The sequence below is a fragment of the Lynx canadensis genome, chromosome A3, assembly GCF_007474595.2.
Source record: "Lynx canadensis isolate LIC74 chromosome A3, mLynCan4.pri.v2, whole genome shotgun sequence".
NCBI classification, from domain to species: domain Eukaryota; kingdom Metazoa; phylum Chordata; class Mammalia; order Carnivora; family Felidae; genus Lynx; species Lynx canadensis.
In genome coordinates this window covers 57,778,202-57,799,288 of record NC_044305.1, presented here as the reverse complement: position 1 = coordinate 57,799,288, position 21,087 = coordinate 57,778,202, and the positions used below count along the sequence as shown (strand labels likewise).

The following is a 21,087-nucleotide window of genomic DNA, read 5'->3' as shown; positions in this document are numbered from 1 at the left end:
TCTCCCTCTCTCTCTGCCCCTCCCCCGTTCATGCTCTGTCTCTCTCTGTCTCAAAAATAAATAAACGTTAAAAAAAAAAAAAAAGAGTGGATGATACAATGTAAGGGTCCTGTTACTAGTAAGTTCCAAATCTCTCCATGCACAGGCTAGGCATTTTAGTGACAGACACAATTCTGGATTCAGACTCAGGTGAAGGAAAGTGGTCATATTGGTCATCTTTAGGGAGCAGACTACATGAAGCAGCCTTTAAGAGACGGTATAGGGGCGCCTGGGTGGCGCAGTCGGTTAAGCGTCCGACTTCAGCCAGGTCACGATCTCGCAGTCCGTGAGTTCGAGCCCCGCGTCGGGCTCTGGGCTGATGGCTCAGAGCCTGGAGCCTGTTTCCGATTCTGTGTCTCCCTCTCTCTCTGCCCCTCCCCCATTCATGCTCTGTCTCTCTCTGTCCCAAAAATAAATAAACGTTGAAAAAAAAAAAAAAAAAAAAAGAGACGGTATAGAGGTCAGCGTGGAATGCTATAGTAGATGCTATAGTAGCCTCAAACTTCAGTGAAATAATGCTTTTTCTTGTATTCTTGAGTCCCCAGCACAAGACAGTTGGTTATGATTATGTGTATTTTCTCTTCCTGTACCACTGAGGGCCATTTGTTACACTCTCGAGTGATGCCAAGGGAACATGGGTAGGGCTTCTCTGATGGGTGGGGGCATCTGACTTTTGGAGACTTAAGCTTATAGCTGAGCTACCCTAAGCGGGTGACTGTATTCTCTCTTGGTTAATACTGAGTAAATCACAGACAAATTTTTATCCTTTCAAACAACTCTTCCTATGACCTCCTTAGCACACGATTACATGCATATAGATGTTTAGTACATTCAGCCCCAGCTGTAGTTTTTCTCCTGGGACTGTTATGCTCACCATTTTGGTTCTTTTAAGCAAAGATGATCCATCTGAGTAGGTAATTATTTGTTTCAAATTTAGAGGTTGTCTTTTTGTTTGTTTCTTTAAAAAAAATAGAGAAGTATATTACTTTAGCACCCCACTGCCTTTCCTCATATTGGCCATACCTTTTGAAAATGAGAAATGGGCCTAACTTGACTAGGTAAGGTAGTTGCAAGGTGAATTAAGAGAAAAGGTTAGCATGGGCCTCTGGTGAAAGTGTAGAGAGGAAGACTGTCATGCGAGAGTCCACTATATGCCAGATACGATGGCAAGGGTTTTATGTATTGTATGCACTTTATTTATAACCTGTTTATTCTAAAAAGAACATTGGGATCCTCCAGTGATCCTAGGAAGCTTGTCAAAGTTAAGCAGCTTTCCCAAGGAAATGTAGTAATGAAGTGGTAGCAGAAAAATGAAAGCCCAATGCTGCCAGAGTCCCAAATTTCATTTCTTTCAGTGTTGTCTTGTTTCTTGAAAAGGAGGGAGACAGAATTCTTGGACAGTTTTCTGATTTCAATTTCAATTTAAAATGGACCTAATTTTGGAAGACCTGGTATGTGTTAATGAAGACTAGTGCCTTTGTGTGGTCCACCTTCTGACACAAATAATTGATTAGTTGTTAGGTCCTGATTCTCTAATCCCTTAGTAAGGGAAACTCAAGTTCTTGGTAAAGCAAATACTAAGTGAATTCATAACTCTAAGGTTTTATGCCACTGTCACACTGCTAAGTCTTTTTTTTTCTTTTTTAAAAAATGTTTACTTGAAAGAGAGAGGTAGAGCACATGAGCAGGGAAGGGACAGAGAAGAGAGAGAGAGGGAGAGAGAGAGAATCCCAAGCAGGCTCAGCGCTGTCAGCACAGAGCCTAGTGCAGGGTTTGATCTCACAAATCGTGAGATCACGATCTAAGCCGAAATCAAGAGTTGGACACTTAACCGACTGAGCCGTCCAGGCACCCCTGCACTATAGTTATTCTTCATGATAAACCTGTGAGTTGAGCATCACTCTTACCCCTTTTATACAGACAGGGGACTGAGGCACTGTTATGTTACAGAGTGGAGGACATGAGGTGTGGACACAGTCTTGATGCTGGAGTCCATACTCTGGATCACTATCCTGTAGCTTTAGGATCTTGCCAATGCCCAAGACATGAAGGACAACTAAGTTTCCTGTGTGTTAATGCTTAGCACAGAGCTGGGGTTACAAAACTTTTAAAAACGACTGAGGTTAGGGGAACCTGGGTGGCCAAGTCAAACATCTGACTCTTAATTTCAGCTCAGGTCATGATCTTTTGTTTTGTGGGATTGAGCCCCATGATGGGCTCTGTGTGGACAGCCCCAGGGCTACTTGGGATTCTCTCCGTCTCTGTCTGTCCCTCATCCACTAGTGTGCACACTCTCTCTTTGAAAATAAATAAACATTAAAAAAAAAAAAAGACAAGTTACAGATCCTATGACACACATAGGCAAAAATTTTAAATAAGTGATTCAGGAATGGACACTATCAAAAGATACTGAATCTTGGACAGACAGGTAGTAAAAGATGGCAGTCAAATGAGAAATATAGGAGCCCATTTAATGTTCATAAATTAGAACTTTCTTGACACACAATTGTATTCCACGCCTAGCATCTCTGAGATGGAGCTTCTGTAGATGTTACATGACTTCTTAGATCATTTTGTGTGCCTTATGGTAACATACATATAGGGCAGCATTTTTATTCAGGATTGTGGGTTACGTCGCTTTTAATGCAGAAAGAGTGCCAGACTGTGGAGCAGAACTGTGTGAGAATGCTGCGGAAGGTGTCTAATGGGGTACTGACGCAGCAGCTGAGGTAGTGGTTCAGATCTTTTGAGGCTGGGTATGCTGGAAGAGCACGCTGGTGGAATGGTAGCTGGGAAATGGCGGAAAGGGCAGGAGGTGTTGTTTCTTGGATCATGGACCAATGTGGGATAACCCTTCTTGTCTCAGAAGCAGAACTTGAGACTGAACTGCAGGTGTATGTGTTGTGGCAGGTGGTGTCCCCACTTTTGAAGACCAGAAAGGTAGTTCACTTTGGAGGAAGGTGGTGATGTCTGCGGATTGGTGAGAGTTGGGTTGAGGTTCTTGGCCTATGGATTTTGTCCTAGTTTCCTGTATGTTGTTATTGTGCACTTACTGCTCATGAACTGCTCTGCCATTGCAGGAATCCATGGTGTCCCAACCACATACTGTTGAGATGTAATTGTAATACAGTGTCATTTTCATGGAGTCGTTTTGTCCTAGATGTAACTTGAGTTCCTGGGTAAGCTTTCCAGACTAAATGGAGAGCTTCCCTCAAGTTTCAAGTTCTAAAGTTCCTAACTGTTCATCATGAGACCACAAGAGAGACAGGCTCTTGGGAAATATGGGGACATTCTTTGTGTTTTACATTTGTTGCAGACCATTGTTCATAACGCCCTGAAGTAGATCATGCTCAGGATATCTGGGTAGCTCTATGTTACTCGCCGGAGAAAAGGCCGGCAGAGCACTGCAAAGAGTGGATGGAGAAGCACAGGACTGACAGGAATTAAATCCATTCCTGTTCATCTGGGTGAGAGGAGAATGACCTCACATTGGTTTGAAATGCCAGGGATAGAAATAATGGGTTTTAGGTCCTAAGTCAGGAATTACACTATAGCTGTAAGAAAGCACTCTCTGTTTCTGCATCATCCCTATTTCCCTCTGTTCTGGGTAATTATTTTCCAACGTCTCTACCTTGGGACTGCAGGAAAGCTTCAAAGAAGACTCTCAGTATTACTTTCATAAAATCAAGTAATGGGTCTTGAGAGTATACTGGGGAAAAATGACTTTTCCATTTTTTGACAGTAAATACCTAGAGGTTTTTTGGGTCATTTCATTCTTGCAGGATGTTAAGAAAGAAAAAGTGACTATCCTGTTGTATAGAAGAAAATATTAAGTTGCTTAGATTGAGAGGTAATGATATGTAAATTGAACCCAAGACAGAAAGAAGGAAATGATGCTTTATCAAAACTCAGTTTGTTCTACTACTTGTTTATTAAGTGTGGTTCATTGGTATTACAAACCGTATTGTTCTATTGGAGAGCATGGGACTAATTTCATTATCACTTTTGAGAAAAATTACAAAAGAGATGATGCATTGAAACTTCAGCCATTCTGTTGTAATGATCATGCAAAACAGTGGTGCCAATCGTGTTTCTTTTTTTCTGTTTCTCAGGGTCGACATGTTAAAACTGGTCAGCTGGCGGCCATCAAAGTTATGGATGTCACTGAGGTAAGATTGAGGCACAAATCTATCTATCTATCTATATCTATTTATGTTTTTATTAAAAAAATTTTTAAAGTTTATTTTTGAGAGAGAGAGAGAGAGCACAAGTGGGGGAGGGACAGAGACACACACACACACACACACACACACACACACACACACACAGAATCCAAAGCACGCTCCAGGTTCTGTGCTGACAGCTCAGACGTGGGGCTCAAATTCACTAACTGTGAGATCATGACTTGAGCCAAAGTCAGGTACTCAACTGACTGAGCCACCCAGTCGCCCCTTAAAAAAAAATTTTTTTTTAAATGTTTACTTATTTTTGAGAGAAAGAGAGAGTGAGAGTGGAGGAGGGGCAGAGAGAGAGGGAGACACAGAATCTGAAGCAGGATCCAGGCTCTGAGCTGTCAGCACCAGAGCCCGACACGGCTTGAATTCACGAACTGTGAGATCATGACCTGAGCCTAAGTCAGATGCTTAACTGACTGAGCTACCCACATGCCCTGAGGCACAGATATTTTTAAAGAAATCATTATATAAAAGACAAGATTCCCCTGTCCCTCCAACCCCCATTGTAAGAGTATTGTTCTGTTTGTAGAATCGATCTTGAACAAATTACCCCCCTGTGACATTGTGGGTTTATAAGGTCCAGCAGACTAGTTGGTTTAAATTGTTGCAGATGGTCCCCAAGTAACTAGGAATCAGTAGCATTTTCTTAAAAAAAAAAAAGGGGGGGGGGTGATGTCATCCTTGGCAACTTAATGGACCATAATTGGAAACATCTTCTCTAATGGAAAAGAAAGATTTGAGAAGGGATCATGGAGGTCACATGAATAGGGAGATTGAGGGGTGTGGGGTAGGGGAAAAGCTTCTCTAGGGTATTAGGCCACATTTGGGCCATTTCTTTTATTTTTAACATGGGGAAAGAAAACAGATCCAGCCAAGTTCCCAGAGGTTTGAAAACAGAAACATCTGCTAGAATGCTGAGCAGATTGTTGGCAAAATTTAGTAGCAAAAAATAGTTCTTGAAATGGTCACATGAGGATTTACTCTGTAGCTTTAGATGGGAAAGAGGAGAGTTTGACTCAGACAAAAAGTAAGTGTATGTGTTCTTGTGTGTGTGGATGTATATATATGCATAAGTCTATATTTAATTTTTAAAGATAACCCTAGATTGTAGTGAACTAAATCCATCTTTAAATTATTTTTATCTGAAATTTTACTTTTCATTCTTGTGATTGCTTCTGACTTGCCTAATTGTAAATGAAATTTACCATCATAACATCACAGATTCTAGAGTTAGCCAGCAGCTGTGGGGATTTGGGATATCTTTAAATCAAGCCATATCTCCAAATCTGGGGTTGATCTAGGGAGACAATGGCTAAACTGATCTCAGGTGTGCGATATTGAGTATTGTAAAGAGGTTTCCTCCTCAGCCCTATTCTCTCTTTGGTCTCTAAGAACATGCTTATCTCCACTATAAATATTTGTTAGTAAGAATAAGAAAATATTGTTGTCTGTGGACTACGGGACATTTGAAGACGTAACATTTTATGAGATGGCTGCTCTTTTTCTGTCAAAGAAAATACTGAAGACTTTATAATGAAAAAGTACCCGTGGACTATTCTCTTGCTAGAGTGACCCTATCTTGGTGTACATCTTAGGGGGAAATTGGATGCTTTCCAGTTAAATGTTATTTTTAAGATTATAGAGTGGTGAAAGGAGCAGAAATTCTAACTTAACTGTAATTTAAATACAATAGTCAAGTTATTTATGAAGTGCCCTCTGTGAATGGAATGATGGATGGCACCTTCCTGTCAAGCATCCGTTCCTGCTATTGTGCATGTTGCCGGTGCTGCACTGGGAAATGGGGTAGCCAAAGCCTATACTTTTTGGCGTTTGTTAACATACTTCCTGATTTGTGTACGAGCAGACAAGGTGCCATTTTAAATGTAAGCTTTTGGAATTTTACGAAGCACTTTGAAAGTCCTCAGGATTGTGTTTCTTTCCTCACTTCAGCCTGTGCTGCTCTGGCTGACAGAGCTTTTGTCACCAGCCAGGCTGTGCTCCCTTCCTCATCTTCTCTGTAGAGATCCTCTTCCTCTAAGCTCAGCTCTGATTATAACTGTGCAATATGTGAACACTCTTTTAAAAAAGGTGTAAAATATAGGAAAATACATTTTTTAAATGTTTATTATTTATTTTTGAGAGAGACAGAGTGCGAGTGGGGGAGGGGCAGAGAGAAAGGGAGACATAGAATCCAACATGGGGCTTGAACCCATGAACTGTGAGATCATCACCTGAGCCAAAATTGGACACTTAACTGACTGAGCCACACAGGCGCCCCTTTAGGAAAATATTTTTAAAAGTTAAATCCTTATTTACTATCTTACAATAACCACTATTGGTGCTTTGGTTTGTTTTACTCATCTTTTATGAGCATGGCTATGAAATACATATCTATGCGTGTAATAGATGCTTTTGTATTCTACTTTTGAATTGTATACAAAAGGTACTTCCTTCCTGTAAAATCAGGCAATGTTGGACAAATACATTTTCAGGACTCCTTTAAAAATAATTATACAGAACCCATGTATTCAGGTAAAATGAAAACCAGATGGTGAGTCTTCAGAACAAATACAAACCCAATCAGCCATTTACCATATTGGCATCTCAGTAATGTTTCTTGTGTGTTGTTTTCATACAGTGACCTCTGTGCTATAACTTGGGGCACGGTCAGGGCTCAGAGCAAGTAGTGATTATGGATAGAGGATGTCATGCAGCTGGCACCCTGGAAAACATGCCCTTGCTACTCCTCACATCAAGAACTTCCTAGCTCTTGTAAAGTTTTGGGCATTGGCCTAGGGGGGATCTGGGAGCAGGCTGGCATGAGGGGGAATTTGCAGCTGAATTTTCTGGTTTCAGCTCCAGCAGGAGGGGCTGTTGGAGTGGTCCTTTTGATGAGAGCAGGCTTCTGTATGGTTTCTTTCTGTCTTTCTTTTTTTAAGTTTATTTATTTACTTTGTGTGGGGAGAGGGGGAGGGACAAAGAGAGAGGGAGAGAGAGAATCCCAAGCAGGCTGTGCACTGTCAGTGCAGAGCCCAAGGTGAGACTCGAACTGAGGAACTGTGAGATCATGACCTGAGCTGAAATCAGGAGTCTGATGCTCAACCCACTGAGCCACCCAGATGCCTCTGTATGATTTCTGACTTCTACTCCATTTCTACTCAGGAGCAGAAAGTGTGAATGCTTATTCTTCAGGAAAACAATAGATTTGTCCTGACTCTTGAGCCTCTTCCTTAGGTGAAATTGAGAGGCAGTTACCAGGGTACTAGTTATTCCTCAGGCTCAGAAGGCCAGAAAAGTAGTAGGTGTGGGGAGGTAAATGGTCTAGCTGCTCTTCTCCCCAGCTGTCAGCTGTTGGCATCCCTGAATGAATGTGCTCTAGGCTGGCTGCACTGAGTCCCTGTCACCTCTGTACTTGATTTTGTGATCCTGGACAACTGAGCCAACTGAGAATTCAGATTGCACCCTGAGGTGAAGCAAAGGTACTGTGTAGGAAAGTGAGGGGCCTGGATGGGAGGTGTTTATTTGTAGAAGATGTACAGATCTCTCTGTATTTCTTCTCTTCTCAGACTTTAACAGTCTTAAGAATTGACTATCTTTAGGGTTTTGAAGGGCTTTTTTTAAAGAAAGCTTATCATTTCTCAGATTGGTTGTGGGAAGGGTTTAAGAGCAGGTTAAGGATATGTTCAAACTGGAGAAGACCAGGACATGAGATCTATAATGTGGTGTTTTTGTTTTTGAGGTAGTTATAGATTTGAAGAATTTGCAGAAAATTACATAGGGAGTATATAGGGAGGTCCCATGTATCATTCACCCAGTTTTCCCCAGTGGTAACATCTTTATAACTGAAGCCCTTGCACAAAACCAAGCAAGGCAAACAGTTGCTCTCACAACTTAAGGATTTGACCTGGCCTCCAGTGTGTGGTTATAGCAAACAGGCCTGCACCATTACGCAGTGTCTGCCTGCATGGCTTAGAACCAGTGCAGGCCACTGGCAGTTGGCACTGATCCACTCCACAGAGTTTGTTTAGAGTTCCCCAGTGTGACATGCACGTATGTGTTTTCAGGGAAACTTGATTGAATTGGTTGTTTGAATTCTTGATAAACCCCTTCTTTTCAATCCTTGTGTCTTAATTGTTGTTATATGTGAGGGGCTGGTACTTTGTTTCTTGCAATTTGGGGATATCCCATTATTTTGAGTTAATGCTCTGGAAGATAAAAAGGTGAATTAGCTAGACCAGTAATTCTCAACTTGGGGTTCATAAACTCTTGGAGTAAGATTTATCTCTGAGAAATAAATTTTATGTTTTCATTTTAGTAATTTCCCCCAAACTTTTTACTATGGAAATGTTCATAATTACAGAACTGTTGAAGGAATGAACACTCTCTCCTTTGCTTAGATTCAATAGTTGTTAACATTTTGTATATGTATTACTTGTGTATTGTTGTGGCACCACAATGACCCTTCACTTGTCCGTACCTGAGTGTACTTGTCTTAAAATACAGTCTTCCACATAATCCTAATACCACCTAAAAGAATTAAATAATGCTTTCAGAATTTCTCCTGATGTTCAGTCTGTATTCAGATATCCTCAAGTGTGCCAAAAATGTTTTTACAACCATTTTTTCAAATCCTAGTCCTGCCAAGGTTTGCACATTACATTTGGTTATCTTTTAACTCATTTCTTCATCCATTCCTCTGTGTCCTCCTGGCCCCTGCCATTCTTTTCCCTCCCAGGTATCTGATGTTCACTCAAGTTTGAAAACGCTTACTTTAACGGAATCTTAGGAAAGAAGCCACCCCCGCATATTTACGAGTGAAGATTTCTAGCTCAGAGACACTGGCACCTCTTGCTCAGGAGTACATTGCTAGTTAGATTACAGAGATTAAAACCCAGATCCTTGATTCTCAATGAGCCTTTGAAAGTAGTCACAGTTTCAAACATTTGGTTCTGAGTAGGCTTGTAGAAAGACCTGATTTGATCTGGACCTTAAAGAATGAATGGATCTTGACCATTTTTCTCCTTTCCAAAGTTTTTTAGCAGATCACCCAGAGCAGACTGTTTTTTTTTTGTCTTAGGATCAAAATGTTTGTGGTTGGTAGTTGTGACTTATTCCTTAGAGGACAGGAAGATGTCGGGCCTGATGCCCATTGGGGGACAGGAAGCCAGCCCGCAGATTTTATTGAGTACCCTCCGTATTCTTGCACTGTGTTCTAGGGATGTGAGAATAAAAGGTATGTAAAAACACAGCCTTGCCTGGAATAGCCAGTAAAAACCTAGCCTCTGCCTATCATCAAATTGAAGAGGCAAGAGCCACAGAAACAGCCCAATGCAAAGCAGCATAGATCGTATCTGGTAGGTAGAACAGTGTTTGAGCACCATCTGAGCTAGGTCCATGAAAGAGGAACAGGACAAATTTCTTGCTCTTAAGGAGTTCATGCTCTGACAGTAGGGAGCAAAACAAACTTACTCTAGTGACAAAGCAAGGCCCTGTCAGGCTTGACAATTTTCTCTCTTTTCATTTGGAGGGGAGCACAATGTAATGAATGTGCTGTTCTTGTCTAGACTGAACATAAGAACAAAAGGAAGCAAGGGAGAGATCTCTGTGGACTGTGTGACCTATTGTTCCATCCTGTTGTTCTTCAGAGTCCAGTTAAATGCTGCAGGCCTTACAGCTTGGTACTGGCTTCTTCCATTTCAGGCAACGGGTGGCACTTTCTCCCTGCCCTTCCATGGCTCTGGCCCACTCAGCATAGCATCGCTCACTGAGGGTTGTCAGGAGAAGCCGCCTGTGCATCAGTGAGACCATGGGCAGCTGTCAGTTTTGACAGCAGTTGTGTGTCCTCCCCTACCTCCCTCCCCCACCCCTGCCCCAGTTAGTCTTTCTTTCTTTGCCTTTACTTTTTGCCTTTCTTCACAAGCTACCTTCTGTCTCTTTGCTACTGAGAGAGAAACTGATGTGCCAAGTTTATGGCATGCCAGATTTCTTATCTGGCATTTTCTTACCTTTGATAACTTCTGACTTAATTTAAATGACCTTGATCCTAGATTGTAATTCCTAATTAGGATTGTTTTCCTTACTCAGCTTTTCTATAGATAAAGATCACAAGTTGTATCTCTTTATTATTATTATTATTATTACTATTGTTATTAATACTGGTACAAGTCTGAAGAAAAGCTCTTAAATCGATTAAATTTTGATTTATTTTAATTAAAAAAGCATGACAGTGATTTTGAGAATAGTTCTATCCTTTGTATCCTCAAAGAATACAATAGTATTTCTCAGCTTTATTTTCATTATCACCTCCTGAAGAAGCCTTTGCAGATATTTTTTCCTAATCACCCTTTGTGAAATTTTAAAGTGTCTGTACATCTGTTCATGTACTGTATGTATATCTTTATGCTCTATACATAAAAATGACTTAAGCTTTTTCTCTTCCACCTCCAAAAATCACATTTCACCCCTGTTGGGGAGGAGAATGATACCACCCAAATTGAGAATACCTGGTATAGAATAAGATAAACATATGACCTTAGACAAATGAGCTAGAGTAAGTATTGTGCTATTTCTAGTATTTTCTTTTTTTAAAAAAATTTACCAGATACTAGAACTAAAGTGATAAAGAAGATCTACTAGCTGGGAAAGTATAGAGTGCATGAAGTGCTAACACTTTTTTTTTTTTTTTTTGACTTGTGCCAGGCATCGCATTGGGTATGGTAAAGGCACTTGCTTGAATTCACATAGCAGACTTTGAGACTGATAGTATCATCCCCTCTTTCTAGAAAGAATGAACAAAGGCTTGGACTTGTATCCAAGCTTTTCTGATTGTAAAGCTTGCTTCTTTCTTTTCAATCTATCCTTCTTTCCCCAAAGTAATGTGGAGGGCAAAGGTTGAACTTCTCAACAAATAGGTAACTGTTGAAGTGTTTTAAAAATAACTGCTGATGGTGATACAACAGTGAAATTTTTTAAAGGATTAGTTTTTGTTTTTTGGCAGAGATAGAATGTGTTTCTATTTTGGATTAATTCGTTCTAACTTAAGAATGCAACTGGATTTTACAAAAATACCAAAATTCTTTGTTCTTATCTATTTAATAGGTAAATAAGCAAAGGAAGATTAAAACTAGGTCAGCTGTATACCTCAAATGTTTTGTCTTTCATTTTGAAAAGCCTTCATTTTATTTATGGATGACAATAGTTGATACCCAGAAAGGCAGTTGACCTGGTTTCATAGCTTGTTGCCAGAATAGCATCCCAATCTTCTTTTCATTGCCCTGAGATATCTCTAGTTCACATTAGGAGCATAGTATAGTGCTGTTCTGTAGTTGTCTTCTAATGTAGTAGCCAGTAACAAGTTGCCATGCCTTGTGAGTTGTAGGAGCTCGAATCTTTGGTGAATTGTATAGGATGGTCTGTTTTTCGTGGATACTTGGAGAAACTTATAATAGATCTACATTATTGTTTTCATTGTCCAAGAACATTATAGTAATATATTAGAAATAGAGGACTCTTGAAGATATGATCCTATTTTATAGCATTCTCAATTTTTGTAATATTAATAATCATAGATGTTATACATTAGTCATAAATAAGTTAAGATCTGCTCCTCACACTTAAATTTCATCCCTCTAAGGAAAGAAAATAAGAGTGTTTTAAAATTATTAGTGTTTAGAAAGAGTTCGTTTTTGGGTTTTATTTTTAGAATTGCCACTGAACTAATACAAATGATTTATCTTTTTTCTCCTCTTTCCTATGAACATAAATTTGAAACCTATATATATTTTTCAAGGTGAATTTATAGTTTATGAGCCTCATAGAAAGTCCGACTCTGTTATATTTAATAATCATGTCCTGGCTTTTACCCCAAGACAGTAATAACACCCTTTGTTAGAGTAGGGCCTAGAATGAAATTTAATAAAGCTTTTAGTTTCCTCATTTGTAAAATGAAATAATAATTCCTACTTCATAGGCTTTTGTCAGAATTCTAGAATAGATGTAAAGTGTCTAGTATATTAATTTTTTACATAGTAAATGAGGGTTTCTTTGTTTTCTTCGCTGGGTTAAAGATACCAAGATAAAATAACTCACTTTTGCTGAAGACTTGTGTTACTCCTGGACTTTGGTTACTATTGTTATTCTCCTTTGATATTCATGACTCTGTTCTTTCTGTATCTTTCACTCCTGATGGTTTCTGCATCAGGTGGCTTCTTTGTCCCCTCTAGTTATAGGCATCTCTGTCTGGTTCTTGGCGATTGCTTTTTGTCCTGCCCTATGAGCAGTTTTCTAGTGCTCTTTTAACGACTGCCTAGGGAATAATTTCCATGCATTCATTTCTTGCTTCTGTTATTCTGTACTAGATTAGAAACTCTTTATAGGAAGCTAACTCTTAGGATTCTCATAGCCCTTCTAGGCTTATGACAGAGCCCTTCACATGGATGATGCTTAGCTTACTTTGCTGTTTCTAAAGAATGTCCTGGTAGTTTTAAAGATTTTTTTTAATATTTATCTTTGAGAGAGAGACAGAGACAGAGCACGAGTGGAGGATGGGCAGGAAGAGAGGGAGACACAGAATCCAAAGTAGGCTCCAGGCTCTGAGCCGTCAGCACAGAGCCTGATAGGGAGCTTGAACCCACCATGAACCACAAGATCATGACCTGAACCAAAGTCAGCCTAAGCCTTGAGTTGGACACGTAACCATCTGAGCCACCCAGGCGCCCCTGTCCTGGCAATTTTAATGGAGAATTTCAGAAAGTGTTATGGACATTGACATAAAATATATAAAGATTTCCTCTTGTAAATTAGAGGCAGCTCTTAATAGGTGTGTACTAGTATATTTTTATTGTATTACTGTACTTTATAATCCTATGTCTTCTCTCTTGCTTTGTGGGATAGTTTTAAAAAGGAACAGAGAAAAATGTCATTCATTCTTACCAAAAATATGACAAAGTACTAATCACTTTGGCCAGATGCAGTTTTGGTTTATTTGGGACTGGAAATGGCAAATGTCAACCATAGTTTGCAGGGTTTTTTGTTTAATTTTTCTTAAATGCTGTTCATGAAGTTGCACTAATTCATTCATTTAAACCATTCCTGAACACCTGGTCTTTTTAATACCTACTATTCTCAGATCTGGGGTGAAATAGAAAATTAATTATGCTCTAGAAGGAGCTATTCTTGATCTATTGGTTAAACAAAACTTGCTGTGAACGGGATGCTCTTTGTGATTGTTAATGAGCACTCTCCAGGCAGCTTCCATAATTTCTTAGTTTAATTCCATTGTTTAATGAATCAGAAGCATTTTTCTAAGTAAATAGTTGAATAAAAAAGTCACCCAGCAAATTCTGCATAACGTAAATTGCCAGTTTTAAAATATGGGCCCGGGGAGCACCTGGGTGGCTCAGTTGGTTAAGTGTCCTACTCTTGATTTCTGCTCAGGTCATGATCTTACAGTTCGTGAGATCGAGCCCTGCGTTGGGTTCTGTGCTGACAGCGTGGAGCCTGCTTGGGATTTTCTCTTTCTCCCTCTCTCTGCTCTTCCCCACTCATTCTGTCTCTCAGAATAAACAAACATTAAAAACATAAAATATGGACCCTATTCTTTTAAAAATCTCATCTTCCCTCTCCACCATTTTTTTTTGGCGGGGGTGAGGGGGCGGCTATAAGTGAAAAATCTTGACATCTCCCTTCCTGTTTCCATTCCCAGCAAATTTATTGAAAAAGGTGTGTTGGAGGTTCTCAAGACCATCCTCAGGTTTGATGATTCACTAGGAGTACACAGGACTCAGCGTGTAGTTTTACCCTCAGTTGCTATTTATAGTACAATGGAAGGACACAAAGCAAAAATAGCAAAGGCAAAAGGTGCATGGGATGAAGTCCAAAGGGAGCCAGGTATAAACTTCCAGGAGTCCTGTCCTGCTAGAATCCTATAGGACATGCTTCATTCCCTCAGCAGTGAGTTGTCATGTGAAGTGTTGTTGCCTGCCAGGGAAGCTCGTTACAGACTCAGTACCCACATTTTTTATTTGGAACTGGTCACATAAGCACATCTGTCTGGCATGTACCAAAAATTTCAGACTACAAGCAGGAAAACAGGTGTTCAGCAATAAACTACATTCTTTATTCAAACCATCTAGGAACAGTGAGCCACTCTTATCAGTTCTAGGAGTGGGGGAAACCCTCCTGAAATCCAAGGGCCAACCTCGCAAGGAGGCCATTCTAGGGATAGTGTTCTCAGGACTTGGGACCAGACTCTTCTGAACTCTGCATTCATTTCTCAGCGTCTCTAATTGGGTGTCTAATAGCCCACACTTAACATATGTCATGTGAGCTCCTACTCTTCCCCCATAAACCTGTCTTACCTGTAGCCTTGCCCTTTTTCAGTTGGCATTCCCAGCCTTCTGTTTGCTTGGGCCAAAAAAGCCTTGGAGTCCTTGGTGACTACTCTTCCTGTCATATATACTCACCTCATTTGTTAGGAGATCTGTTAGTGCATCCTTCCTTCAAATGAAACTTCCCAGTTTCTGTCAAAATAATCATGGCCATTGGTGGACAGTGGGAGGGAGTGAGCCACAAGTTAATAACTGTTGAATGTAGATTATAGATAGGTACAGGAGAGTTTGTAATCCTGTTTTCTAAACTTTGGTGTATTTGAAACTCATAACAAATTATAACCATCATAAGAAACGATCACACACGTGGACCTGTCTGCTACTACTACCACCACCCTGTCCACCCTTCTTTTCTCAGCATGGCAGCTCGGCGATCCTTTAGAAATGTCTGATTGGAGTCTTTCACTGATTCCTTACTTAGCTCAGAGTAAAAGCCCAGGCTTTCAAAGTGGCCTATAGTACTTTGCTTGATTGGCTCCCTGCCCTGTTCTGTCTCAGACCTCCTCTCCTACTTCCCATTTGCCCTCCTCCAACTATACAGAACTGCTCACTCTTCCTCCACCTGCCAGGGAGCTCCTGCCTAAAGACCTCAACACCTCTCACTTGCTATTGTTTCCTCCCCTGGAATGCCATTCTTTCAAGACTATATGGCCCGCTCCCTTACCTTCCTACTCTTAATGCCTTTATCTTATTCTTAGTTTTCCAGTTCCATACCACATTGTATAACTGGCCTATGTATTATACTTAGTGTATATCAACTGCCTCTATCATTACTCCACTCACCCCTCTCCCCCAGGAACATAAACTCCATGATGACAGGGATCTTTGTTTTTTTCAGTGATACATAATCCCAAGCACTAATTCAGTGCCTGGCATATAGAAGGCATTTCACAAATGTTCGTTGAATGAACAAATAGTGCCAGTGCTGGGACACATATTAGAAATCTACTAGAGTGCCCCTTCTTTCTTTTTCTGTGTTAAGAACCCAAAGCTCAAAGAAGTTCTGTATAGTTGGTTAATGATTTTGTATGAGTGTGTGTGTGTGTGTATGTGTGTGTTTGAGTGTACACATATGCTTTTGTTTATGAAATTATTTGAAAATTAAGCTTTTAATAATCTTTTATATATCATGAGATACCCTTTTAGATGTGGTAAAATGGTAAAGCAGGACAGGTGGAAAGAACAGATTTGAAATATCCTGTGCTCATTTCATTTGAAACACTTCATTTTTTAAAACGGTAACCCTTTTTGGGGGGCGCCTGGGTGGCTGTCATTTAAGCAAACAACTCGGTTTTGGCCCAGGTCATGATCTCTTGGTTCATGGGATCGAGCCTGCATTGGGCTCCATGCTGAGCTTGCTTGGGATTCTCTCTCTCCCTTTCTTTCTCTGCCCCTCCCCTGCATGTGCATGCTCTCGCTCTCTGTCTCTCTCTCTGTCTCTCAAAATAAATGGGGCTCCTTGGTGCTTAGTCAGCTAATCATCTGACTCTTGGTTTTGGCTCAGGTCATGATCTCACAGTTTCATGGGTTTGAGCCCCATGTGGGGCTTAGGATTCTCTGTCTCTCTGTCTCTGCCTCTTCCCAACTTATGCTGTCTCTGTCTCAAAATAAATATATAAAAAACTTTGAAAAATAATAAAAATAAAATAAACATTAAAATGGTAACTTTTTAAAAAAGAACTCCTTAATACCCCCACCTACGTTTTTCTAAATTTAATGTCAATAGATGCTGTCCAGTTTAAATTCTGTTTGTAGGTCCTACGTATAAATTCATAGCCTAAACTAAATTGCCCATATAATAAAACTTAGTGGAATTTCTTGTTTTCTTACTCTGTTAATGTCCGGTGAAATCTATGGTAAGAGCATACAGTGTCTTAAGTTGCTATGACAGTGAAAGAGCTTTTAGAATAAAAGCTTTAATTGTTCAATTGGAGAAACCTCACTGCTCCCCCTCCCCTCAGCTTTATACCCTGAGAGAAAGAAAGTGAGAAATCTCTAGTGACAGAATTCCCTATCTTCTAATTATTCTGACTTTTGTACTAACTATAGAAAAGAGTGTTGACTTTTTTTTTTTTTTAATTTTTTTTTTTTCAACGTTTATTTTTATTTTTGGGACAGAGAGAGACAGAGCATGAACGGGGGAGGAGCAGAGAGAGAGGGAGACACAGAATCGGAAACAGGCTCCAGGCTCTGAGCCATCAGCCCAGAGCCCGACGCGGGGCTCGAACTCCCGGACCGCGAGATCGTGACCTGGCTGAAGTCGGACGCTTAACCAACTGCGCCAACCAGGCGCCCCAAGAGTGTTGACTTTAGTGGGAATTATCTAAAGCAAGATTAGAGAGGCAGCTATTTGATCGGCTAAGTTTTTAGCATCCACATCTGCAATATTGTGGGTGCATTACTAATCCATACATACATGGCCCTGAAACAGTGGAGGAAGCTAGGCTCTCTCTACCCCAAGGTGGGGAAACTCCTTTGACAAAAGAGCAGACCCTGAAAGAGCAGCCTTTCTTCCTATTATTCCCCATGCCATCTCAGCTGTGCCACAGATGGGACTCAATCCCCTGGATTTTTAACTCTATATGCTGATGTGCCATGATGAAGCCTAAATTATATTATAACTATAATCCTGCCTCAAAGCTTGTGTTTGTTTTAATTGTTCATTTTTACAGATTCAAATTTGTCCCTTTGAACCTTGGGCATTATGTTTGTTCAGTGTATGTTAGAGGTTTTCAGTGATCTTTAGGATCATTATAATCATTCAGCTTCTATTCAAAACCATGATGAGGTGAAGGAAATTGATGTGCTCTCTCCTCTCCCTAGTACTCACTGCTGCTAATTGGTCTCCCACTCTGATGCAGAGTACAAGCCCTGACTAGGCGGAAACCTGCCTCTTAACCCAGACTGCTACTGTGATCTGTGATCTGATGGTTGTCACGGTGTCTGGAGGCTCTGAAGTCCAGTAGGCTTTTCTCCTGGCCTGGGAACCCCATGCCAGTTTTCCTTTATCTTGTTTCTTTTATATCTAGACATTCTCAGATACCTTTTTTTTCCTTTGTCCTTAATATATATACCTGTGCTGTAGCAATGTATTTTCAGGTTTGGAAAGGTTTGGAAGAAGCCACTTCTCAAGGGTAACTGTGTCTACTTGCATTTGTCTGTATGTGAAGTATAACATGAATACAGAAAAAGGCATACATTATAAGTTCAGTGAATTTCCAAAAAGTGAACACATCCACTCATGAGCCAGCAACTGGATCAAGAAACCGAACATTGACAGCTCCCCAAGAGTGCCCCTTGTGCCCCTTAATTCCTCCCCAGAAGTATAACCACTATCCTGACTTCTAACACGAAAGATTATTTTTGCTTGTGTTTGTACTTGGTATAGACGGAACCATACGGTACGGTTATGTCTGGCATCTTTCGCTTTATGTTTGTGAGATCCATTTATTTTGCTGCATAGGGAGATAGTTTTATTTATTTTCATTTCTTTTATTATTCCAGTGTGTCCCACTAGTTTTTAAATGAATACATCACATCTCTCCATTTGGGTTGTAGAGCTCGCCATGCAGCCTAGCACCATCTTGCACATAGTAGGTGTTGAATTGACTTGGTGCAGAAATAGAAGGAAATTTACCCAGTGTAGGAACTTCTCTTTAATAGATACATGCTGAGGTCCGTATTATGGGGAAAACTGTCACTTCTTTATTTCTCATGTTTGGACATGATTAAATATTTGACCTCTACTGATTTAATATTATTTGTTTAACTAGTTGCAAGAGTCATGAGGAGTGGATAATGTGCTAACTTTTGATGACTGCAAAGAAAGTTATTACTTAGGAACTTTCAGAACTCCTGTCTTCATTAGAGTCAGAATTTTTTCCACTGTCACAAGTCTTCAGCAGAGTTTTCTCTACGGCACCCTTGGGGATTCTTATTTGGCTTGAGTCTTTGAAGTGATGTCATATTGCTCTTGAGTCTTCATCCTGTTTGTGAGGCTTGTTAGCTTTTCTGCTGACCTTGCTGTTTGGAACATGTCCTCCTTGCCTCCTCTAAGGTGGTGGAGGTTTGGGGTGAAATAAAGATAGGGAGGTGAAACCCAACATAAAATTCCAAGCAAGCCTGTGTTCTTGCCCCACCCTATCCTGCCCAGCACCCTCCCTACCTTGGTTCCTCACATATCTTCAGGTGAGAAATCTCTCAGGGTCTATTCATTCTCATTTCTACAGGACAAGGATGGTTTAAAATCCACAAAGTCTTTGGTGTGACATTCTGTCATAACTAAGAGAGCAGCAGTAACAGTAGTAACTGTTAGAATGAGGGAATGTCATTATGTGGTATTTCCTGATGGTGAATCACCTTCCCATGAGTCCCCAAATGAGAGGAGGTGTGCGTTTGAGAAAAGAGTGGATGAACACTTGTTTGTCGCTGTTTCACTTTTAATGCTCTTGGGCTACATCGAGTTTCCTCTCACTTTTGTTCACTTATTGAAGATGCTGGATTTTTTTCCCTTCTGAGGCTAGAACTAAAGAAGATTCCCTGGTTATTTGTTCTTCCTTAAGTTGTTTAGAAAGAAGATGTTTTTGTTCAATAGGGGAAAGGAAGAAAAAGGTTGTTAAGACAAAGGAGATTAAAATTTGGAATGGCAGTGTGAAGCAGCAGCCTCTCTGGGTCTTTGTGAGAACCATGATCATACTGGACCTGGTTCCTCTGTGTGACTTAGTACATTGGAGTGCTATTGCTCACACAGTTCCAGCAGCCTTTTCTTATGTTTTCCCTTCCACCTTCTTTAGCCTAACATGACACTTCTTTATGATAGCTTGAGTAAGTAGACTAACAGTGTGTCTTGCTATATTTGTATAAGTGCCTTCTAATGGTACCGTGGTTCATAGGGAGTGTGTGTGTGTGTGTGTGTGTGTGTGTGTAGGGTGACTGTCATTATCCTTTAGTCCAGAGACAAAAGGGTCAGGAAAGTGGTAACATTTGTGGTCAAAGATGCATCTTCATAGTGAAGTCCAGGAAAGTGAATTGTTACTTTCAAGATAAGCCCCTTGCCTTACTAGTGATTATAGGTTCTAGTTATTTTCCTCTGTGTGTTTTCATTTTCTGCATGAGGAGGATGGGGAGTAGCTGCCCATTTCTCCTCACTTTGCTAATAGAGTTGGAGAGAATTTGAGATGAGTGCTGTATGGTGTTGGTGCAGTGTGTGTAGGGGTTGTGGCCTGGGAGCTAGCTCATGGAGGGAAGTTGCTGGCTTCTGCAGACAGACACAGGGACTCTGCATCTTCCTCTTAACCCATGGAGACCGTGGCTGTGGCCCCCGCTGTGGTTTGAATACAGCAAAACTTATAGCTGTTGTTGCTTCAGGTAAAGCTGAGGTCATCACAGACGGTGAATGTTTTCTCAACTACTCTTGTCATGTTAGCTTAGAAGTTCAAGGTCTTTGGGGCCTTTTTGTTTTACTGCTAATGCTTATCTTCTCGATGGGAGGAAAGTGAAAATTTATCCTCCTCTTCCTCTAAGAAAGGTTTAGCTCACTGACAGTGGTATATGTTTATATTTATTATGTTATAATTTTATAATAACATTTATTATAAGTTACATGTATTTGTGGTGTGTTAATTATAGCTCAATAAAACAGTAGGAACAAAAAGTTAAGGTGACTTCTGGAGTATTTTTGTTTTTTTATTTATGAAATATAGATAATCCAGGGAGAAAATACAGAGAAATAAAAGATGAAAAAGCATTTCATAATTCTGTCACCTTGGCTTAATTACTGTTAACATGTTAGTGTATATTTTTGTTTTCATATATTCTAGATACATATGTGCCTGTACATATAAAATTATCTTTTACATGATAAAATAGTCTTTTTTTGTAACATTAAAAGTCATGTACTTATTTAGAAAGTTGAAAGATGGAAAACCTTTTTTCCTTACACTGCCCTCTTCTCTCTACCGCTACCCCCCCCCCCCCAAGATAAGTGTAGTTGACTGGTGTATTTCCAGTCTTTTGCAGATTAAAGCTATTTCTTATTGCTGCTAATCACTTAAGGAACTCCCCGTTGAACATGTGAATTTATTTATATGGCTCCATTTAGTTTAAAAATAAGTTCAGATTTATTTTAAGCTTTTTCCTAAATAATTTAGATCAATGCTTTAGTCTTATGTAGTCTCAAACATAAACTTCGTATAGATTTTTTTAAGTCACTACCTCACAATACCTTTAAGCTTGTTAATATTGTGCATATACTCTTTATATTCATGTAGTGGTTACTTCTGTCCATATACTTTGTTTGGACAGTGTAGTCTTTAGCTTGTAAAATATTACAGGACAGGCTAGTTTTTTTTTTTAAATTTTTTTTTTTTCAACGTTTATTTATTTTTGGGACAGAGAGAGACAGAGCATGAACGGGGGAGGGGCAG

General features: G+C 40.0%; 1 protein-coding gene across 50 annotated transcripts in view; it reads left to right on the top strand.

Annotated features, from left to right (window-relative positions):
- The window catches only part of MAP4K4 (mitogen-activated protein kinase kinase kinase kinase 4), a 196,388-nt gene that overhangs the window by 85,037 nt on the left and 90,264 nt on the right, over positions 1 to 21,087 (top strand). For 49 of the 50 annotated variants that reach the window (XM_030310348.1, XM_030310357.1, XM_030310371.1 and 46 more), the window contains exon 3: positions 4,152 to 4,208. In XM_030310348.1, coding sequence (XP_030166208.1) covers positions 4,152 to 4,208 — 57 coding nt within the window. Of the gene's footprint in view, positions 1 to 4,151; positions 4,209 to 19,761; positions 20,030 to 21,087 lie in introns of those variants that run through there. The other variant, XM_030310358.1, reaches the window with a different exon arrangement.